We start from the raw sequence: 17630 nt of genomic DNA, 5'->3' as shown, positions 1-17630 counted from the left end.
AACGTTTCTTTTGGAAGTAATCAATATTCTTAACTATATTTTGGCCAATGTAATAGCTTCAAAGAATTATTGGGCGCATTTGTTTTTTTTTTTTATTGCAAATGTGTATACTTGCAAAATATTTTCTTAATATAGGCGCATATGGCGGAGGAAAACAAGTAGTGACAGCTTCTTTCGGCCCCAATGCCTATCAGCCGATTGTGGCAGGGGTTGCTTCGTACTAATCAGAACAGCCTAGAAGGCGAGGCTCACTGAAGCAGCACGAATTGTGGGCATACCCTTGCCCTCGCTTGTCTTGTCATCTTCTGCATATTCCGGCGCAGTAGCGCCAGGCATTCGACGCTCGCGCAGTACTGTTAAAGAATTGATAGGCTGTACAAAGCTCCCACCAGTGTGTATAAATGTTATTGTACCCTCATTAATAGCGCCATTGCTTTTAATGTGCAGTGTCAAGTATCTCTAAGCACCAAGCTCCAATGCATTGAAAGTAGAAGGATTGACACCCAGCCGACCATTGGAAAAGAGTGCAGATCGTCACTTACCTTTATTAAAGACTCCGCGGTCATGTGCGGCCCTTCTCCTTGAGCACCATCTATTATGTCCTGTTCTGTATTTTGAAGCTTTTTCTGAAGTTATTTCTCATCCCCCTTAGTGTCTGCATATTGCTAGAACTTTGTAGACATCATATATTCTAAAATACAATGTATAAATGATGGGTATGATTGTATAGTGTTTGAAAGCGCAAATGTAAAAAAATATTGTTATTAGGAAACGGAAATTATCCGATGTTTCTACGCTGCCTGGGCTCGACAAAAATGAATAAACAAAATAATAAGAAAACACCTGTCAGTCTTGATATCATGCTTTGTATGTTTTTGTTCTAAGTTAAATATTTCTGAAGCAAAAATTTCCTTTTGCCGTTTGTGCTTTCTGATTGTGCTTTGTTAGAGGAAATGTATCTGTGCAGGGACGACTTCGGATTTACAATGCTTCTGTCATTTTCTGTTCCCCTCAAGGAAGGAAAAATGCTATATCTTGCTTTGTATTTCGTTTAGTTTGATGGATTGGGTTCACATTTACATGTGTTGTGTACTTTTTTTATTTTTGCCCATTTTTTATTCACGTGAGCAGAGCACATAAATACGTTTGCTCCTTCAACAAATGCCAGAGAGAGTGGTTCTCTCGTTCGTCGTGGGTATTCTTTACTGAATCTTGGCTCCCTTCCTCACGGGAGCCCCAGCCAATAGAAGATTTGTTATTACAGTTTTTATTACAGTTTTATTACAGTGCTTCACCTTAACGGAAAGGTGAACTACATTAAGAAGAGGCAATTGAAGGCCAACTAGCGAAAAGTAAATCTTTGCTGACGCCAGTGCTTCACTTTTGTAATGATAGCTTCTCTAAGATGCAAAAAATTATTTTAATATAGGCGCCTTTTCATCTTTAGCGGTCACCATTTCGACAGTTGTGCTAGTGTCTCCAATTTTTCAATGCCCGATATTTCCAGGGAAGGAGCTGCCTGCGCAAGGTTCGGTACGTGATGATAACATCCGAGGGTAGACACTAAGAGAAAAACATTGAGCCAATTATAGCACCGTATCTTGAAAAAAAATGAAAACTGCTTCGCGAGCGGACCGACGAAGCCGATAGGATAGTAACCATTTGTACTCTTTTTCCTTTATACTCATCTGCTCTGATACGTCTCGAACATTAATGCGGACATATTTTTCACCACCTGAAAGTGCATTCGTATTTGCATGGAGAACGTCAGCCACACAATGCTTTCTTTCTTCAAGCTGAATGACAAATATATCTCATTTCACCACATATATCTTTCACACATACAAATCGTCTTTCGTCAATATAGAGACCAGAGAAAGGAGAGAGCGAATATATAAATGCTGGATAGGGCTGGAAACCTGGTATATGTTATTTGGTAAAAAACAAAACAATCTCCCACTATGCGTATCTCTAGTCTCGTGGGTTCACCCTGTCTCATCACTGTTTCAGCTGCCTGAAGCCATAGGCCACGTATGTATTCATTATGGGAGGCAGTTCATTTTTGGCATGTCCTAAAAAGGAGTACAAAATATTTACCTATTGACCCACATGGCACATGGCAAAGCGAAGATGGAGCACCCTTTGACCCCATCATGGTGATGTGCTTCCATTGTATATGACAGTCGAGAATGCCTGGTTGTTACTTCGACGCCGATGGACGCCTGCGCGCATGTATTTTCGGGAGTGTGTGCAGAGGGTTTTGGAGGAAATAAAAGTGGAGTAATGCACACCAGAACGGGATAAATGGCAGGAACCGTTGAAATTGCTTAGAGGATTTTAATGTAACAAAGCCTACGTCATGTGGTCGCTAGGCGGCGTGTGAATGGTTTTCTGTGTGTGTTTTTTTAATTTGTCGAGAACTTAAAATAAAGAAAAAAAAGTACGTGCCATATGCACAGAGGCGAGAAGAAGAAACAAGAATGTCCCTCTGGTCGCACTATGTTTTCCTGTCACTTGTATTCGAGCTTGCCGCGTGCCGCGGTGACTTGTTCACTTCCACATATGATATGCAGAAATCTTTGGACGCAGAAGCCATCGCATATGAAGACGGCGATTTCTTCCGCTGGCTCGAAAAGAGGAGCCTTAAGAGAGCCATACTCAGGTACGAGCAGTATCTGGAAAAAGTTTCGCTATGTACTGAAATCAACGTCTTGAGCACCTTTCTCTCCCTTAGCCGTCTTATAACTTAGTACTCGTATCTACACCTCCGCGCCTCGTCCCAGACACTCCGAAACCTCAGCGCAGCGTTCGGGTCTCCGTCTTTTCAGCAATGGTGGCCAACCATTGGCGACTTAAGTGGAGCTGCGACAGGAATCTGCAAACTGCAGCAAGTCTACAACATCGAGGCTTCCAGGATGGTTGCTATGTTGTCCCCCCTGTTTCCCTGCGCTTAGCCGGAAGAATTAACTGCTGTTGCAAGAGGCTGCTTCATGACAGGGCCGTTCGGCAATGTATCTGAATGGTCGCGAGTAGCACTGGAACGAGCCTTGAGTACGACTGTTGTCCTGTCCAACCGGATGAACGTGGGTTTTCGCTGGCTTCAAAACAACGACTTAAGCGCAGAACATGGGGGCTTTGCGTCGAGGCGTAATATACGGCGGGCTTTGCACCCTCAGCCACCAGCAATTGATGTCAGCGAGTACAAATCTGTGTCTAAAAGGGAAGCCGACTTCAGGCCCTCGTCAAGCCGGCTACTCTGCAAAATGACCACTAGCTTCGGGGACCCGGAATTGCTGCTTCAACCGCTTAAGATAGAAGTTCTTTCGTTGAAACCCCGCGTTGTTCTCTTAGACGGCTTCCTTTCTCAAGCGGAGATAAACTCAATTAGAGAAGCGGCCAGAAATGGGCTTCAACCTGCTGGAGTCTACACAGGCGATGGGCCGCATGGTTCCATCACATGGCAACGCACTAGCAAGGTAAGAGCAAACCAGTTCTTCCATTTATGATATGCTGAAATACTTCCTCATCAATAAGTGCAAGGTTGAAAATGACCATTTGTTTGCACAGCGTGATAGAGCGTACTTCTAAAAATATTGCAATCAGTGTTTTATTTTCGGACGTTCCAAAAATCTGGGGCTCAAGTTTCAAATAATGAAAAATATATTTCTTACGAAATGCAACAAAGTAAAATCTTTTTATTACCCGATTACTACGAATACTTTCATCGGAGCTGACTATTTCTTTCTATGTTGGAGCTCATGAGTTTTCGTGAGAACTTAACTTTCATATTATTAAGCTAATGCGTTACAAGCTGAACACTGTTCAAAAAAATGTCAATATATGAAACGCGTGTGTTCTTCTTTCTAAATATATATAGTTATACAGCCCAACCTACCACATGTGTTGTTAGAATAGAAGATCGCCGCATCATCCTGTGCATTTTGCGAGTAAAATACATCTAAAAGGTCTGCAGCATATCGAAGCTTTTCAACAACTAAAAAATAGATTTTTCTTTGTTGAATCTGGTTTCTATCAAATCGCTGAAATTTTGTGGCTTGCAAAGATCATTCTCAATAAGGCGTCCTCGAAGCGCTTAGTTTTATCCTTGTTAACCTGTTCAGCAGATAGCGTGTTATGACTGTCCCGAAATGCCTCAAAACATTATACCTATGTGAATCATATTACTAATACTAGGCCTTGGAAATCAATTATTGTGTTCGTATTTTGTGTTTATGTTAGAAGTCTTTAAAATGGACTAACAGAGGGGAGTAATAAAGCTGGTAATTCGGTCATCGGAGGATTATCTGGAAAACAGCCATTGTTCGGCAGGGTTAGCTGGTGGATATGAAAGTTCCATGGCTGATACAATATATATTCTTTGTAGAAGCAATAGACAGCCGTTTGCCTTGCCGTGGACACAGTTATGTTGCGGATGATGACACAGACAGATTGCTCAGTTTAAGTATACTTACCGGCCAAATCTTAGAGGGTGGTTAAAGTGACGGTACTGCATTGCTGGAGTGAATTCTAGAATGTACAGGCGTTAAACTTCTAGAGCCAATTACAGACGGCACAAAATTGGTATCGCTTCACACAGGCTTCTTCAAACAAAGCCTCTGCATAATTTCTTTTAAAGGTTGCCTGGATACGGGACATAGACCATACTGTGCTACAGCGCATTAGTCGTCGCATAGAGATGGCGACGGATCTGTCCCTGGAGACTGCAGAAGACTACCAAGTTGTCAACTACGGCCTTGCTGGCCACTACATGCCGCACACGGACGGAATGCCCTTCGACAAGATAGCAGACCGCGTGGACTGCGCGGATGGCAATCGATTGGCCACAATGTTGATGTTCCTCTCGGATGTGGAATCAGGAGGGGCCACAGCTTTTGTGAGGCTGGGCCTCGCCATCAAGCCTCGCGCAGGATCTGCACTTTTCTGGTACAACCTACAACCGTACGAGGGGAATGAGGCTCCGGTGTATTTTTCTTTCTGGCACCAGAAGAAGGCGTCGGACGTGCTGACGGAGCACGTGGGCTGCCCTGTCCTCGTGGGTTCGAAGTGGATAGCAACAAAATGGATTCATGAGCGGACCAATTTTCACGTGTATTACGACCTTCCAGGCTGAAAACGTGTATTTCAGAACGTATGCGCTCCTACATATCTCCACGCTTCTGTTATTTTCAGCTGCTCCTTCATTTAAAAGGTTGTCCAAATATATTAGACGAGCAAAAGGTTTACAAATTTCACACTTCTTTTTCTTAGATTAAACTAACACATCTGATCGTAATTATCATCAGCCGCAACAACTTGACAACACACACATCATTTTTCTATTTAACAGGACTTCTTGTCGGCTCCAAACCCATGTATCTGCAAACATTCTCACCCAGCCACACATCAAACGTTCTGCTCACATATACAACGCTTGAAATTCCTTGGAATCCGATTCGTTGCACTTAACCAGTATGTAATATTTTGTCTTCCTTATAAAGGGTAGAAAACCTCTCTACTGTTACCAATGGGTGCCGTTTCACTAGACCTCTCTGAGACCGGCATGGAAGCGCCACGTAGTGGCACTACGGCTCGCTTGCTAACTGATCCTTCTAACGCGAGCTTATAAGCTAGGCGAGTAGTTATGGGACAACAGGTGAGTTTGTCGAATACAGAGCTTGGCTTTCTGCAATGTCGATTCGCGTAACAAGATTCAATGAGCTAGTTATTCACGCTTATTCTGAACGAATGAAAAAAGACATAGACGCAGTAAAAGACGAGTAATTGTGGCGACATTGGACACTCAGCTTTTCTCCTAGCCATGAATTCAGAAAGAAAACACACTTTACTATTAGACTTTTATTCCATGATTACGGTTTTATCCCCTCTCCGGTCAATATTCGTTACCTAAAGGTGCCGATAACTTCAAATGTGCAACAGTGTGGTAATTAAAAACACAATATTGTAACAATTTTAACACTTGGAATGCGATGCACCAGATAAAAAATCTGTTTTGAATTCCTACGTTCATGACAATTTTAGTCATTGCACCTTCCTGAAACTTTAAGGTGGTGTATAAAAAAACAGCTTAATTATGCTGCATAAGTATAACAGTAATCTTGCAGTTTACATCAAGAGTGAGTGCATCCTGCTGGAGCATATATGTGGAATAACGCAGTAAATAGAAATAACTAAAAAGCTGTTATCATAAGAAATGAAACCGGAAGCTACGAAAAGGAATGAAAATACTGCTTTTCAGAAGCGAAAGAAAGTTTGTTCAGATATTTCATTTCATTCTTCTGAAAATACATTATCTGCGCTTAAGTGGCACAGCAGGCATAGACGTGTGCTGGAATTTTATATATTTTATGTCCTGGCTCAGTTCCGTTCCCAGGCAAATGATCAATAAGAAAAACAAACACCTGCTGGAAATGAGGCGAAATACGCCATTGCGCACCGGCGCAGCATCGCTTACAGCTTATATGCACAGCCTTGGTGAAAAGGTCTAAGGCCAAAGGATTTTCATCTAAGCCACAAAATGAAGCCGTAGCGACAGCAACAAAGGTTAAACGGCATTTTAAACGCTATGAAATAATTTCATATCGTGGAAAGAAATTAAGAATCTATCTCACGTTATTAAACGGCCCTTTAGTCTTGAATGGCTCGTGACGGCTTCATTTTGCGGCTGACAAGAAAAGTTTTTGGCTTGTGGATATTTGACCAAGGTTGTACGTATGTAGTGCTTTTAGTAGATATTCATAATCTTTAAGCCGTGCGACATTTTGTAATATAATGGGTCCTTTCTATGACTGAGCATTTCATCACCCGCCTGATCAAGCGAGCAACCTGATGAGATGTGGTTTGAAGGCTTTGTAGGGTTTGTGTTGCCCTCCTGTCACTTTGGATGCATAGTCCTAGTATACGTTTGAGCGGCACCTCATTGATTTTGGTGCCCTCGAGTAGGACCTCGATGGTTCCCGGGGACTTGTAGGCATATTCCTGTATGCGAAGTATTTGTGACTTCTCCGGCACGCAGCGGAGACCGCACTTGGCGACTTGAGATTATACGCACGTCGCCGCTGCTTGCAGGGTTCCCTCTTTAGTGGCAAGGGTGCCTCGAGTCGTCCAGATGGTGATATCATCTACGTAGATCGTGCATCCAATTCTTGGGGTTTCCTCAAGATTTCTGGCCATACTGATCATGACGATGTTGAAAAGTAGTGGGGAAATAATTGAGCCTTGGGGGGGTGGCTTTGTTTGGCCTCTGTTCTGTCCCGGAGCGCACTTCGCCTATACCAATTTTTGCTCTACGGCCAGTAAGAAAAGCCTTTATGTAGTTGAAATTCTTTGTACCGCATCACATAACGCTTAGTTCCCTAAGAATGGGGTCATGGGAGACATTGTCGAAGGCAACTTTTAAATCTAGAGAAATGGTACAGTGTTCCCTGCCTCGTGGAATGTCCTGGAGGACTTCTTCTTTGAAGAGAAAAAAGGCGTCTTGAGTGGAGATGCTCTTCCGGAAACTTATCATTGTGGGGGGAAGAGGTCGTTATCTTCTATGAAATTTTGGAGGCCCGTTTGTATGACGCGTTCGTACAGTTTTCCCAGACAGGAGGTGAGAGGGATGGGTCTTAAAGCCTCCATGCTAGGCGGTTTTCCTGGTTTCGGAATGACTTTATCTCAGAGTGTTTCCATTCTGCTGGTATTTAACGTTTTTCCCACAGGGTGACATTTATGTATGCCGTGAGTGCTCGAATCTGTGCCTTGCTCAGGTTATGAATCATTCCGTTTGTAATCTTGTCTGCTCCAGCTGCTGTATTGTGTGTGGCTGATCTTGCAGCGGCGTAGACTTCGGCGGTGGTGATCGGTGTGTCTAGGTTTTTCTTATTTGCGCGCCTGTGTACTGCAGCATGTTCAGCGGGACATAGAAACTGATGTGTGTGACTTTTAGGGTGTCTTGCAGGGCTTCATCATATCCGAGGAAAAGATATGTTATCTTTTTGAGTGTTCGATTTGAGACAGATTTGGAGGTTGTGGGATCAACTAGGCTGCGGAGAATCGCCCAAGGGCTGGAGGTTCCCACCCAATGTGCCCCTTAAGGATTCACAGAAGTCCTGCCAGTTTCGTTGGGAGAACTTGTCGGCGTACTTTTGGGCTTCTGCCGCAGTTGCGGCGATGCGTAGTCTCAAAACGTGGTTTAGGCGCCGTATTTTCTATCTGCGGACTGACAGTCGCCTCCCAGAGTTTGAGGAGGTGTATTTCCATGGCTGGCACCTCTGGGTTGCATTGTACTACCGTTGTGGCTTCCTTGTGGGCTTGCCGCACGGCGTCACACCATTCACTGATGGAGTGAATGGGTGCTTGTGATGTGGCTTGCTGTCGATATTTGGGCCAGTTCGTGATTGGGCTGTTGCGAGTTTCGGTTAGACTTTGGCGGTTGAAATAGAGGTGCTCAGTATTTAGTGATCACTGTCCAGATTTTCGCCAAGATTTGTCCATGTGGCAGTGTGAATGTTCTTGATAATGGTGAGGTCTGTCAGGAGTCCCGACTTACACTGTTGCCCTCTCTTGTTGGATACAGCGGGTCTGTAATGATTTCTAAGCCGAAATTGCCTCTTGTCCGAGCCATTGCAGCTCCCCGTGGTGAGCTTCTGATGCAGCCCTAGTCCCAGTGTGGAGCGTTCAAATCTCCTAAGATGACCTTTTCGTGTGAATGGGCGAAAGTGTCTGTGTCTTGGAGAATCTTGAAAAAGTCTGCTGTAGACTTTCGAGGCCGATGATAGACGTTTAATACGAAGGTGCTTTTCCGGCCCGTCTTGTTGGGAATCAATGCTATGAAATTATAGTCAATGTTTACTTCTTTAAGGCAGTGTTCCACTACCGTAATAGCTTTGGATACGAAAGTGGCAACCGCTGCCGCCGCCGCCGCCGCCGCCGCCGCCGCCGCCGCTGCCGCTGCTGCCGCTGCTGGCTCCGCTGCCTCCGCTGCCACCGCGGCTGCTGCTGCTCTGGCTTCGGTTGGGCGATTCGTGGTCCTTGATAAAAGCAGCGTCACGTCCATGTTTTGTGTTTCTTCTCATCTATCCTGGATTGGTGTTGTGGTTTCCAGAAGGTATAGGGAGCCGGCTGTAGTGCCTGTTTGGCCAGTGTAAATTGGTTTTGGCTCGCTCTATTTCCGGTTTCGTGTTTCCGCCGCACAGGGTACTCTTCGGTTGGCACGGATGTCCGTCTGCAGGGTTATGTGTACCGCATGTTCTGCTGCAGGCCGCCAGTTCTGGCATTGGGCACACATCGGAGCGATGACCCGACTGCATGCATACATAACAGAACTGCCTTGCTAGTTAGTAAAGTCGGCAGAGCAATTCAGCGCCCTCAAGGTATACGAATTTGGGGATCGTCGGCCCGCAGAAGGTAATCAACATCGACGATGTTTTTCCCATTCGTCTCTCTTCGAGTACCTCAACTCCACGTGTACGGGTGTGTAAACCGGTCTGTAGTTCTGCCGGGGTGACGTCGTCTGGTATGCCATGAATGACACTGAATGACACCATGATCTGGCGGATGCTGGGAGCTGTCGCTTCCCTGCGTTAGGCTGTTCTTCTTGATCCGGGCTTTTTTCCGGAGCTTCCGTGCTTGATGCCTGCTTAGAGCAGTTTTCCATCCGCTGGAGTCTAATGAGGAGTTCGCCGATGGCAGGGGAAGTTCGTTTTCTGCAATGTAGACTTGCGTGTCCTCGCCGGGCTCCAAGTTTTCGTTTGGTGGTAAAGATAGATGGCCTTGCGCTCCGCTGGGGCCCGCGACAGGCTCCTCCGAGGCCATTTCGCGTAAACGCAATCCTCGAGCGGTTGTGGCCTAGCGGATTGCGTGGCTCCGGCGATGCCCCAGCCGCACAAAGGCAAGGTGTGATGCCAAGGCCAAAACAATTCAACCTATCACTGCACCAGTGGGAACAAAAAGTCAGATCACACTCCGCAGATGTTGGGCGGAGATGGGCAGTTGGAGTGGGCCTGGGCGACCCGTGCCGCACTGAAGGTGGGGCGGGAGAAAAGCGGGGGCTCATGCGAACGCGTCCGTACCCTCCAAAACACAGACGGACGGAAGCAGCGAGTATCAGAACGGACCGACGGACGCCGTGAGAATGAGCCATTAAAGGCTTTCGTTTTACAATGCCAATGGGGGCAGAACATGAAAATTTCTCGTTTTCGTCTGTCGAAGGAAGAAGGATGCGCTCAGTTTTTTGCGACAGAAGAAGCTGATATGCCCATATTAACCAATGACAATGAAAGGGAATTATATGTTTTATTTTCAAAATGAAGTGCTGTTTCGCATAATACTTCATTGAGCGTATCAATTTTACAAATGTTTTATATCGCAATATATTCCGCTATAGCTACAGAGTTTTTTAATCGATATTTATTGCCTCAGGATAACAGAGTTCGTGTCACAAGCTCTGATGACACTCTATAATGTTGCAAATTATCTTCAGGAATGAAACAGTGAATACATTCTCTGCAACCTTTAATGAACACTGTTCCGCAAGTCTGATTGTCCGTCTTATTTATTTCCGCTTTATCATAGTAATTATGAAGGTCAGCAAGGAAGCTATTTAAGTGTGCGGTGTAGGTGTTCCCAGGCGGTCTCGAGGAGGGTCCGGTCACAAAGCAAGTCATAGGCTGTGAGTGCCAGTGCCTTCCCGACGACCAGAGCTCTCTCCTGGGAATGCCTCGTGCCGGCGATGCGGCTGTATTCGGCAGTGTGATTCATAGCTGTAGACTCTACACGGTACATAGGATGGATGGTAGGCACTCGGTGTGACACGTTGCCAATGTCCGACGTGGCGCCGGTCGGAACAGGGCGACCATCCACAGCGTCAACGAACGACATCCCTGCATAGACAAGGGGCATTATGTCGATTTTTTGTCAACTTGGACATGACGCTTTACCAAGAAATTACGAGTACACAGTCGGAAGCTGATAATACGCACTCACACGTATCGTAGATATGCTATATTTCTTTATATATTTTCTTCCACAGCACAATATATATACGAGATCTTCGAAGTAAGTTAGAGATTGCTTGATTGTTTTCTTTCAGCAAATGCTACTGAAAACAGAACACTGCCACTACGACCATTAAAAATGCCATAGCACATCACTAGCCTGCTTACAACTCCTTCGAGATCGAAAAAGTTAACAAGTACTGTTTTAATGCCAAGTTGTTTACTGAAACGTCACATGTTCAGAGGGCGTCTTCATTGGATTCAATATTCCTTGCTCAGAGCTTCGTTATTGCTTTTGCAGAACCGTTATCACTGTGACACACACACACACACACACACACACACACACACACACACACACACACACACACACACACACACACACACACACACACACACACACACACACACACACACACACACACACACACACACACACACACACACACACACACACACACACACACACACACACACACACACACACACACACACACACACACACACACACACACACACACACACACACACACACACACACACACACACACACACACACACACACACATATATATATATATATATATATATATATATATATATTTCGAAAGTAGTCATTGCTCGCTTTGCAGCCTTAAGTTGCAATAAATACCCTAGTACTAGACATGGCAACAATTGCATTACAGAAAACTTCAGGGGGCACTTAAGCTCAATTTTTAGAGTATAACTCAAGAGCGTTGATGCCTCGCGTACATCCTTGCTCGCGTGCGTGCATCTTGCTTCTGGAATAAGCATCAATTCTTTGATTTGTGTCTTTTCCATTCCACACATCACCACTGGCATGCAGCTGTAGGGAAACAACATTATGTGAAAGACCACATAAAATTATATTTATTGTCACGCTTTAATTAAATATTGCAAACGTGCTCGTGTTTAGGAGCAGCGTCCTGAAGAGTTTTCTTCCCATCTCAAAGGAGACACAAGGTTGACAGCTCCTGCCAATGCTGCCAGGCCTTGTGATCTCGTGTAGTTGCACTACTGACAAGCAACCAATAAATACATGGCCACGCCACTTGGAAACTATCAACTACCAGAGGCATGCGTTGTGGTTTAGCGTTCTCAGCGACGCAATATTTTCCCGACGACAGGGCCTTCAAAGCAATAGTGTTAAAAAGACGATATGGCCACATGAGCCTCCATAAGGAGGAATACGAAACAATTCGGGTTTGAAGCTGCAATTTAGCACGATAGCGTTTAAAGCGTTGTTCTTCTGAAAATCTGTCGTCAGGTTTGGAAGCGAAAAATCACGGTCATGGCTAAGGCAGGTAGGGGGAAGTAGTTGGCGGCTAGAGTGGCATATGGTTGTCGTCATGTGACCACATGACATGGGCGATTTAGCAGGAGCTGCCTGCTCGTTCCTCCTTTTTCAAATGCGAGGGTGAGATCAGAATCCAGCCTTTCATGACACTCCATTTTCAGTCAAACGTCCTACTCCTAGGCGGCGGAGATATTTTTGTACGGCTCGGTTAAGCAGCGCTTAATATATATGTGGGGCGGGCTTTCACATACGGACAGGACAAAAAGTCGCTAAGCATGTGCCGCAAATGCATGACCAGCTTCCACAAGTTCCTGCAAATTAGAACGCCTTAATTAATGTCGCGTTGCATTGGCAGAAGAGGAGCATTTAAAAGCATCCTAAATTTGCTTTTTTTAAAGTAGCTGCATTTAAATTGGGCGAGCAGGAACAGGAGCACTTTGATACAAAGGCTGAACTGAAGTTTGGCGACTCCGAGCGCATCGAGAGCAGTTAGAGCTGCACCCGCGCGAAAGGCCGAGTACGAAGGAAGTCACATGACGCAAACGCGTCTTATCCTCCTTTCCCAATCGCCGTGTGTACAGCAGCAATCGCAACTGATGACCGATGTTGTTGTCATAGTCAGCGCAAAATTGTCGCCGATGAAAAAGGCGAGAGCCTCAGCGATTCGGCATAGAAATCTCAGCCTCTGTTCTGGAGCGAGTGCGAAATGGCGGCGTCGAATACCGAGTGCACATGGCGTTCGATTTCCACAGAAGATGCCGGAAAGGTGAACGATCCGGTCACTGGTGCACCTTCGCCGCAGCGCCTGCTCTCAGAGAGCAGGGTCGTTTCATTGGGAAAGCAGACAGTTACACTCCCGTTGTGTGACTGCTCTGCCTCTCATGAGCTCTGCCTCTCAGTGCTCGTTACTTTCGCTCCCGTGCTGCCAATGGAGTGCCCCATAGGCCTACCTTGTTGCTCGGCGCGCCGTTGGAATACTTTTATCAAAGGCTCGTTGTGGTGCATGTGTTTGCAGAAGATGCCTTTTTCTGCGATGCTGACCGTGCAGCCGGTGGCCATGGCAGCTGCTTCCATGCACGCCTCCACATCGCGCTGAACCTTCTGCAGCACATCGCTGGTATGCGCCCGCACGCAGAAGTGAAGATGGCTTCGGTAAGCTTTGGTACTTGACGCTGCCTCCGAACGCAGCAAAACGCCTGAGGAAAAGCAAAATATTCGTACTATATACGAAACGAGCACTGCAACAATCAGTACTGAATCTCTTCAGCATTACTTGTCTTAAGAAAGAGGTTTCTCTGATACCTAGATGGAGCTAATAAATGTTAGAGTTTAGGTATCTATGTAGTTCCTTGACGTGCCTGACATTGTTCTGAGCTCAAGATATCTATAGCCATAATTTCAGTCAATTTGTAATTTATGAGTTGAGGACACGCCGGCCAAATTTAATTGATTAGTAGTCCATGAATAGTTCATATAATTAATAACGGATACCGAGAATAGAACGTGTTGGCCACTGTACATCAGCTTAAGTTGGAAGTGAGTACTCGACTAGGTAGATTTGCGAATGGGCCGCTGGCTAGACAACACAATGCGGTGTCAAGCATGCTCAGTAGTTCTTCTCGGTAAAGAAACTAACCAGAGTTGTACAGGTCTGTTTATGCGGTATGAGACTGAACAAAATTCTAACTCAAAATTAGGCACCTGCAATTCTTTTCTGCTAACGGCCCTTCATAAACGAGGTCTTAGATTGAGGCGGCTATGGCAATACATTCTACAAAATGTTTGTAAACAATTTATTTTAGGTGTATGCTTTTCTATTAAGCACTACCATTTATAGCATATTGGACAAGAAATCCTATTGGGCAAGTGTTACCGTGCACTTTGCAGTTTGTGTCCAGACGGGCCCGCAGTACAGAGATGTTGCAGTAGGCGAGAACGGCGGCATCCAAGGCACTGGGTTGCTCCCCAGGATCAAGGTCGTCGGTACGCTCGAAGACAGCGTTGATCTGCCCAAAAATTTCAATTGCACGTAATTACCATTTGTTCGACATCAACAATTTGCTTTTTTGTTTTGCAGTCTGCGCTCATTTGCTGTTTGTTGCTGCTTTCCTAGAAAATGGTGCTAGAGCTATCGTTCTGCTGCTGCGGCTTCTGGAGAAGGAATCGCATATAATTGTAATACCTTCTCTTGTGTGGGAAATAAATACCGGAAAGTGGGTAACAAAGATTGCAGAAGGTGAACATCGGCAAAACTGCAATGCAGGACTTGAGCTGGAAAAAAAAAACACCGCTATCGCGCCTAATATTAATTCTAATCCAGATTGCTAGCCAAAGGCCGATTTTCCGAGGCTTCCCCAGAAACTCCCACTCTTTGGTAGATTCTCCAGCGTAAGAATGCAGAACTCACGCCGTATCTGGCTGACAATGCAATTCGGAGGACGTTCTTCCTCTCAGGATGTGCCATCAGGGCTGCGTCTGCATCATCGAAGCAGCCTGCTCGCAGGAGAAGTTCCTTGCCCATGCCGCCTTCCTCGGCGGGCGTGCCCAGCACCACAATCTGTGTCATGCGATTGTAGTGCAAATAAGTTCTTGGTTGGCTTAGTAATACTGTTTCATTTTCTTTGGGCTTCTCAAAAACTGAAGATATATTTAAAATTCACGTTCTTAGTGTCTGAATAAAAAAGCAAAAGCAAACACGAATACTTATATACCAGGGGATTCTGCAGATGGTCATGTTTGAACGTCAAATAGTGCATCAACACATTTTATTGGCGGAGTTTGTAAGAATGCACCATAAGTTCGCAACAGTGAGTGTATCCACTGACCTTTCCCTCCACGAGAATACAGTTTTCTACAGTATATTTTTTATGACAGTTTTAACTACGCGTGGGGAAAGAACAGCACCATTTAAAGCGAGTATTTTGCTAAACGTCGTACATTTAGTTGATTCCTCTTATATTTTGATAGCAGTAGCGTAAAATATTCCACAGTTACCTCCCGTTTAAAAGTGCGCTGCCCATGAAAGCTGGACTGGTCATTGTGTGTCGGCAGGTAAATGTGCATACCCTATTTTATTCAACTGTTACCGAATGAAAGCTCATACGAGATACTAAGTCCGAAACTATGAAAACTTAACTCTTTATAGAGAGCTTATTAGTACCTTATCGCCAGAGTATTCATACCGGCATGGTCAAGCATGGCAAAGGTTCAGAAAGACTCCATAGCTAGCATATTTATATAACCAACTGACTTGTGGATATTTTGATACTATATTGCGCGAATTATCTATGTAGTATATTAGCATTTTGAAAGATTTAAATTTGAACGAAAGTGTAGCGTATGGAGTTTCTGCGGTGCAAACTAAAATGCAGAGCGTATATGAGAGACACGTCCTCGCTGTCTCAAGCGAATAACTGTTGTAACGCCAATCTACAAGGAGGCGATGGCCTACTCACTTTGCCTTGCAGTTTTGTACCACACGACCGGCTGTGAGCCTCCATAAGATCCCGAACTGCGACGGCTGCGGCGAGCGCACTCTCGGCAATTAGGTTGTGTCCGCATGCATGGCCCACGCCGGGAAGAGCGTCGTATTCGCACAAGAGGGCTACGACGGGAGAGGGTCCCACTGCAATTCGTCGATGTGCACAAGTATAATGACGCTTCTCTAAAGCCACTGGCTCTCTTTATTCAAGCATTTTTAGGCGTAACACAGTATTTGTACGATCAATACACAAATGCATATGTACAGGCTGGCACAATGCGAATAGGAACAAAGATTGAGCATACGAAAAATGATTACTTCGTAATCGAGAGGGATCGCCACAATATTCTCCCTTTGCCAACTGGATTCCTCCCTCACGTATAATAATGTAAGCTCATTTCAAAGTCAAGATCAAGGTCAATGCCTCATAATAATTGTCAGAATAACCATTACGAATTAATTTGTCTCTATGTGCGAACTCACCACTCCCTTCCATAAGAAAGCTGCAAAATATCTGCCTGGGGCAATATTTTTGAAACATGCGATATGCGTAAAACTGCATGCCTAAAACACGCCTAGGGCGGTGTTTTAGCTGGTGATTAGCTTCGAGTCTACCAGAAACAATATCGAGCATCCTTATACCTTATGTATACCTAATTTAAATACATATGATCAACATTTCAAAAATGGACGAAGCGCTAACAAGATATTCACAAGAAAGGGGACACGGACAAGCGCTTACTGACAACTGATCTTTCAGCGATCCGCCCAAAGTGCTATATTAGAGTGAGTTCCCTTTTTTAGAAGGGCGCAGTTGAATTTCGTGCATGAATTTAGAACTGCAAAAATGCGCATACCTGATGAGTTGAAACCCAAGATATGTTTTTGGTGAGGTGCTTGAAGTACTTTTCAATTTAGTAGTTTGTCTGATAAGCTTTTGTGATTGTCAGTTTATTATTATTTTTTTTTGTGGCGGTCTTCATGTTCATCTGACCCTATACACAACGTGCCATAGATCTGTGTGTTTTCCGAACCATCGTTTTTAACCTTTTCATGTGATCATAAAGATATTATCAGTTTTATGCTCGTTTTCCTTTATCGGTTTTATGGTCTTCTCACATTGCCAAGTTTGCTGCCTCTGACTAGCGTCGCCACCGTGTGCCTATATATTGTGTGCTTCCCTTCAATAAAGGATCCGTTGTCAGTAAGAACTTTTCCCTGTCCCCGTTCTTGTGAATGTCTTGCTAGCGCTTCGTCAATGTTTGAAACATATGATCACGTCTGCATTCTTCTGATTACCTCCGTATTCAGCCCGGAAGGCCGTCTCTAGGCCACAGTGCCTCTTCACCTTGAAGTTTTGAGTTTCGAGGAAATCGTAAATGGCATCGTGCGCCTTGTGCTCTTCAAAGCAAGTCTCGGGGTTCTCCCATAAAAAGCGGCCAACAGCATGCAATGCATCCCTTCTGCTCGCCAGTGCTGTATCGACGACTTCCTGGGCGTCCATCTGTGGGGCGAAACGCATCGCTTTAAAGAAAAACAGGAGAACATTTAAGTCACGTTAATTTCAATACGCGCTGTATATCAGTAAATTCTCAAAAATCTACTCCCTGGTCTTGTTATGCTCGGTCATTGCTCTCAGCCGTATGGCCGCCAGACCTCGATCTTTAGTGATATACTTCCCGATCATTCACTCACTTTAGGGGTGATTTTCCCCTAGTGCAACCACGAGCAGAGTGGATCGTGATTCTATTCCAACCTGATAATTGGAGCGATGTAGATACGTCGACACACAACCAAGCGAAGCTGCCATTTTCAGCCATTACTTCACGACGTC

General features: G+C 44.9%; 2 protein-coding genes across 2 annotated transcripts; one reads left to right on the top strand and one right to left on the bottom strand.

Annotated features, from left to right (window-relative positions):
• The first annotated feature begins 3402 nt into the window (after window positions 1–3402).
• On the top strand, window positions 3403–5131 carry LOC146199901 (prolyl 4-hydroxylase subunit alpha-2-like). The gene is made up of 2 exons (XM_084592223.1): window positions 3403–3471; window positions 4637–5131. The coding sequence occupies exons 1-2, from the start codon at window positions 3403–3405 to the stop codon at window positions 5129–5131; spliced, it is 564 nt and encodes a 187-aa protein (XP_084448349.1).
• Window positions 5132–10599: 5468 nt separating this feature from the next.
• On the bottom strand, window positions 10600–17300 carry LOC146199900 (xaa-Arg dipeptidase-like). Its single transcript, XM_084592222.1, has 6 exons — window positions 17096–17300; window positions 15771–15940; window positions 14723–14872; window positions 14189–14321; window positions 13266–13511; window positions 10600–10883 (listed from the first exon to the last, which is right to left on the bottom strand). The coding sequence occupies exons 1-6, from the start codon at window positions 17298–17300 to the stop codon at window positions 10600–10602; spliced, it is 1188 nt and encodes a 395-aa protein (XP_084448348.1).
• Window positions 17301–17630: the final 330 nt, after the last annotated feature.

This window comes from Amblyomma maculatum, chromosome 2 (genome assembly GCF_055883805.1).
Source record: "Amblyomma maculatum isolate TAMU_Amacu chromosome 2, ASM5588380v1, whole genome shotgun sequence".
NCBI classification, from domain to species: domain Eukaryota; kingdom Metazoa; phylum Arthropoda; class Arachnida; order Ixodida; family Ixodidae; genus Amblyomma; species Amblyomma maculatum.
This window is presented reverse-complemented; position numbering and strand designations above follow the sequence as displayed.